The following is a 6,000-nucleotide window of genomic DNA, read 5'->3' as shown; positions in this document are numbered from 1 at the left end:
AACAGTGGATGGCAGTTTGCCAAACCTGGCCTTTAGTGTGGACAAAACACATTAGTGGAAACTCTTTTTAATATCTTTTGGAAGGAGTTGTAAGAGGATGAGGGTTCCAAAGCTGCAGAGCCAGGCCAGTTTGAGCGAGTGTTGTGTTTACGTATTTGCTCTTCAATGTAGATTTTGGACTTCTTGTTTCCTCGTGTGTATGATTTTCATGGACAGGCTCCCAAGGTTCAGTAGAAATATGGAGAATATCCAGTTTATTAACAAAGTTTGTACAGTATCTTCTGCTTCAGACTGTGCCTTGGTGACCATTTCAAAATGGATCACATGAAGGACATGTACTATGTGCATCAGTACAGCAGTGGGCACTCAACATACCTTTCCTACTGTATTTAGGTTGATGTTTCAGTATTTACATGGTTCAGTTATTCATAATAACAGAACAAAATGTTTTTGGCTTGATTTTCTGTGCCAAACATAACAGTAAGGAGGTTAAAGGATAGCCCACTTTGTTTTGAATAAATAGTTATAGAGAAGGCAGCTGACCTTTTTCGAGCAGAAGAGGAGGGGAAGGTGTGATGATAAGAGACTCTGGTAAGTCTGTGACTCGCAGCCATGGTGGGGGTATGCACCTCTGAGCTGGTGAGGCCGGCGGCCTGGCCAGAGTTCAAGTCTGCGATTAAACTAAAGTTGTTTTGTTTTTAAAGCCTTAAGTGTTTAAGACCCTGGGAAAATTATAAAAGAGGATGCTTACCAGTGCGAGAGAGAGAGAGAGAGCCATGTCTGACTGCGGACATGGGAGGGACAGACGTGATGAGAGGCCAGCATCAGGTCAAAAGCCCTCATTGGTGGCAAGGAGACTGGCAATAGATGTGATTGGCCGTGATCGTCTCACAGCTCTTCAACTCTGTGTTAGTAGGTGCCAGACTGAGGCAGCTGGCTAGAAACACCCGAGGACGGCAAAGGCACGGGAGTGAGAGAAGTCGAGTTGATTTTGATGGGAAGTAAGAGGAAGAAAAGGATGTGCGGGTGTAAATATTTTTCCTGTTGCTTTTTGATTGTTTAAAGTGTGTCATCAGGACTTTTTGTCTTTTTATTTTTAATGACACACCACTAACTTTTTGATGTTGATCTCTGCCTTGTTCCTCTCAGTCTTAAACCACAAGGCTCAGGGTCATGGTGTAATTTGACGGGCGTGGGGCATTTCACACCGTTACATCCTGCCATTCACAGAGCAGTTCTTTTTTTACCGAGATTGTTCACGGCAAGAAATGTAAAGAAAAAAATCTGATGAAGCAAAACCTGTAACCTCTTACACCACTTAAAAGTCAATCTCCAAATCATAACATTTAATTATTATATAAAATGATTTGATAATATTATTTAATAGTATTAATATTACATTATTATTTGATAAAATTATTCTATAAAAGATCAACATTTACATCATGAGAAAGTCAACACTTTAGTAGCATTCAACAGCTTTTGCATACAGTCAATAAAAAGAAAATGGGATTGGTTCATTCGTTCCAAAGCTTCCTCACTAATCCCGTCCTTTATCATGTGGAGGAAGGTGGAGTGAAATTCACTGTTCTCAGCCAGGTCGTCGGAGAAAGCGTCACTGTATTCAGTGATTTTCAAGCGCATTGCCCTTCGAGAGCTCACCATATAGATTTTCCAGTCTTCATCGTCCACTGGCTGTGTTTTTAAATGCTCGCTTACCTGGAAAGAAAGATTAAAAATCCAATAAAATAAACACAAAGATATGAATGGTAATTGCAAGTACCAGTGTTTAAAAGAACAATATTGATTATTGCAAAGAATTCAACTGTGTTGATATCAACAGACTGGTGAGATTCTACTAACTGTGCTTACAAGAAAGGCATTCTTAGCACGAGTTGCACTGAAACTCAGGATAATAATGGAGGATACTGGCTGCCTACAGTAATTACAATTTTTATAATTAGAACTGAGCTTTATTGTGCAGCAAAGCAGTTGCTAGGAATACATAACAAAAGTAAAAAATACAATTAAAATGAATATACTGTACATACACAACACCACCGCAACATTATATACAGTGCAGAGGCCCCAGAGGACGGTTGGGCATCACGCCCAGGGAGGCAGTGGAGTCCTTACCAGGCCAGGATGCCATAATGGAAGGATGGACTGAATGGGGGCAATACATGGTCAGGACACCATACGATCCCCGTCCTGGGTGGGATTCCCGGAGAGAACTGTAGCAAGCCTACGTAGCTTATACAACAGCTTTGCTTTCTGGACTGTCGTCACTATATTTATAGGGTCTGGATGATGATAAAGAAATCTCCCTTCAGGTGTTATTGTTGACGACTAAGTCTGGGAGGACCTCGCCTGGTAAGGATTCCAGCTGCCTACAGCAGGCGTTATGTTGCTATGACAACCTAAGCAGGAAATGGATGTTTCTGTGGGAAACTTTTCTTTTTTAAGGGGAACGGCTAACAGAGAGAAAAAAACAAGGGAGAAAAGTAGAAGGCAAGGAGCTCGGCTATCTACACCTAAGGAGACTTCACCCAGGGGTGTCTGCTATTTGTGGGTGGCCACCCAGAAGATAAGAAGCAGAAAGGCCAATCCCTGAGAAGAGGCAAGTGTTTCGCTAGATGGACCTGTGGTTCTCCAGGTGCTCCCGTTAGTGAGTCGGACTTGTGTTTTAAATTCTTGGGGATAGCAAGAAAGAAGCCATATTCGCCTGAGGTCTGTTTCCCCCCACACATCCTGAAATGATTAATGTACAACTGGATTTATCGCTGTTTCACAAAGACTATGTTTAATCCTTCTCTTTTTGATTTCCTTTTCTTGTGTGTGTGTTTCGTACTGGGGATTAAGATTTGGCCACTGGGGTTAGGGAGACTGGGGAGGGTGTCCGGGGAAAAAAGGGATCGCTAACGGGCACCCAGTCACCTTTCATGTAAAGGTATAAACATTGGATCCTGGATTACAATACACTTGCTTATTTAATCAATCTGTTCAAGTATTGGCGGGCGTGGAGAGGGGGAAGAGAGGTAGAAGACCGAATATTTTTTAATGCTAATATATCTTTCAAACATCGTCCACTTTCGTCTCGGGTGGTGAAGTGTAGTGATCGCACCCCTTATAGGGCGACGGTTACAGTACAGCTGGGAGCAGTTCATCCCACACATTAATAGGTGGCAGTGTCCCTCATACAGAGGGCTGCATGGGACTTGGGAGTCTGGAGGAGCAGCCCTGTAGGGATCCTTGGTGTGTGATAGAGGGCGCTGCCAGGGGGAGGCATTCCCTGGCTTTCTCATTACCCGGATGTGCTTCCAAGTGGCTAGGGCACATCACTGGAAGTACTCCCAGATCCTCAACAAAATTGACCGCACTGCCTTGTCCAGGTCAGGTGGAGATGGGTAACGCTCGACTGGAGGAGTAGCAGTGCGGTGTAGGGAGAGAGGAGAGAGAAGGAAGAAGAAACACAGTCTTTAATTGTTATGCAAGGTATTTGTGTAATAAAACCCCTTTATTTGAACCTGGGACTGTGTTTTCTTTGTTTGTGTTTAGGGCCCTGTGCTGCCCCCTAGCCTTCACAACATTTGTTGGGAATAATAATATATTGCACTATATATAAATATATATAATATTGCAATAAATAAAAAAATGTATTGACAATCAATGAAACACATGTTGAACAATTTTCTTTTCCATATTGTCACCAGAATTTCAAGCGATGAGTCAAAATGTGAGATTTTGAAGTTTTTTTGTTTTTTTTTATTGTGAGAGGTTTTTTTTTTTTACTCCTAAATATTGATTTATCAAAATGTCCCTTTTTAGTGAATACCCACTGATCTAGACGTACCAATCTACCAAATTTCAGCTTATTAACTAAATGGAAAATAATGTTTTTCTTGGGGAGTTAGTGAGTCAGTCAGCTGTGCTATATATATATATATATATATATATATATATATACACACACACAGTCATATGAAATAGTTTGGGAAGCCTTGTCAGCAAAAAAGATGGTATGTCTTATGTGGTATGTCTTTCATTTCCTAGGATCATCTGAGTACTGGGGTGTTTTCTGAACAAAGATTTTTAGTGAAGCAGTATTTAGTTGTATGAAATTAAATCAAATGTGAAAAACTGGCTGTGCAAAAATTTGGGTCCCCTTGTAATTTTGCTGATTTGAATACATGTAACTGCTCAATGCTGATTACTTGCAACACCAAATTGGTTGGATTAGCTCGTTGCTGTAGATGGTGTATCTGTACATCGTTCTACAATTCAGCGCAGTTTGCACAAAGAACATCTGTATGGCAGGGTGATGAGAAAGATGCCCTTCCTGCACTCACGCCACAAACAGAGTCGCTTGTTGTATGCAAATGCTCATTTAGACAAGCCAGATTCATTTTGGAACAAAGTGCTTTGGACTGATGAGACAAAGATTTAGTTATTTGGTCATAACAAAAAGTGCTTTGCATGGCAGAAGATGAACACCGCATTCCAAGAAAAACACCTGCTACCTACTGTCAAATTTGGTGGAGGTTCCATCATGCTGTGGGGCTGTGTGGCTAGTTCAGGGACTGGGGCCCTTGTTAAAGTCGAGGGTCGGATGAATTCAACCCAATATCAACAAATTGTTCAGGATAATGTTCAATCATCAGTCACAAAGTTGAAGTTACACAGGGGTTGGATATTCCAACAAGACAATGACCTAAAACACAGTTCGAAATCTACAAAGGCATTCATGCAGAGGGAGAAGTACACTGTTCTGGAATGGCCGTCACAGTCTCCTGACTTGAATATCTTCAAAAATCTATTTTTGAATATCTGTTTTGAAGCAGGCTGTCCACGCTTGGCAGCCATCAAATTTAACTGAAATGGAGAGATTTTGTATGGAAGAATGGTCAAAAATACCTCCATCCAGAATCCAATCACTCATCAAAGGCTATAGGAGGCGTCTAGAGGCTGTTATATTTGTAAAAGGAAGCTCAACTAAGTATTGATGTAATATCTCTGTTGGGGTGCCCAAGTTTATGCACCTGTCTAATTTTGTTATGATGCATATTTCATATTTTCTGTTAATCCAATAAACTTAATGTCACTGCTGAAATACTACTGTTTCCATAAGGCATGTCATATATTAAAAGGAAGTTGCTACTTTGAAAGCTCAGCCAATGATAAACAAAAATCCAAAGAATTAAGAGGGGTTCCCAAACTTTTTCATATGACTGTATATATAGATTATATATATATATATATAGAGAAAGAGAGAGATATATAGATATACCGTATATACTCACGTATAAGTCGAGTCTTGAAACCCAAAAAATCAATCATAAAATCGGACCCCTACTTATACGCCTGTTCAAAAAAGTGACACTTCATTTTTTATTTTTTTTTACATCTTCTTGCCGCCTTCAATCTCACATCAGTTTCTCAGACACATCAGATTTTGTTGCAGCAGCGCAGTTACCAATTTCTTTTGCTACTTCAATGACATTTAATTTAAAACCAGCTTCATATTTTCTTCTGATCGAACGCTCCATCGTAGATAAGGAATGCTCTTATGATAAAGGTGTATGAGGGTGTAAGATACAAAAAACACAAAACCGTGCAAACGTCGCTTCAGAATAATTCGGGTATTACTGTGTGGTCACGTAGGCAAAATACATAGAAAAAAAAAAAGGCAGTGTGCTCTGTGGTTACTCTCTCTAAGGTGGGCATTAGCGTATCATAATCTCTTGGATCAATAGCGCGAGTTTTCCGCATTCAACATTATAAGATACCAGAAATTATACGATAAAATCAAGTCCCGACTTATCTTCAGGAGAACTTAAATGAGAGTATATAGATAGATAGATAGATAGATATAGTCAGGATGAGCAGTGTTAACGGATTACAGTAATCCCTCCTCCATCGCGGGGGTTGCGTTCCAGAGCCACCCGCGAAATAAGAAAATCCGCGAAGTAGAAACCATATGTTTATATGGTTATTTTTATA

At 40.3% G+C, this 6,000-nt stretch overlaps 1 protein-coding gene across 1 annotated transcript in view; it reads right to left on the bottom strand.

Annotated features, from left to right (window-relative positions):
* Positions 1-1,432: 1,432 nt before the first annotated feature.
* Positions 1,433-6,000, bottom strand: part of dnai7 (dynein axonemal intermediate chain 7) — a 55,671-nt gene continuing 51,103 nt past the window's right edge. Inside the window, exon 15 of the mRNA XM_028815649.2 lies at positions 1,433-1,719. Coding sequence (XP_028671482.2) covers positions 1,444-1,719 — 276 coding nt within the window. The 3' untranslated portion in view covers positions 1,433-1,443. The remainder of the gene's footprint in view (positions 1,720-6,000) is intronic.

The sequence above is a fragment of the Erpetoichthys calabaricus genome, chromosome 1 (genome assembly GCF_900747795.2).
Source record: "Erpetoichthys calabaricus chromosome 1, fErpCal1.3, whole genome shotgun sequence".
Lineage (NCBI taxonomy): Eukaryota > Metazoa > Chordata > Cladistia > Polypteriformes > Polypteridae > Erpetoichthys > Erpetoichthys calabaricus.
Note: the sequence above shows the minus strand (reverse complement) of the source record. Positions and strands in the feature narration are given on the sequence as shown.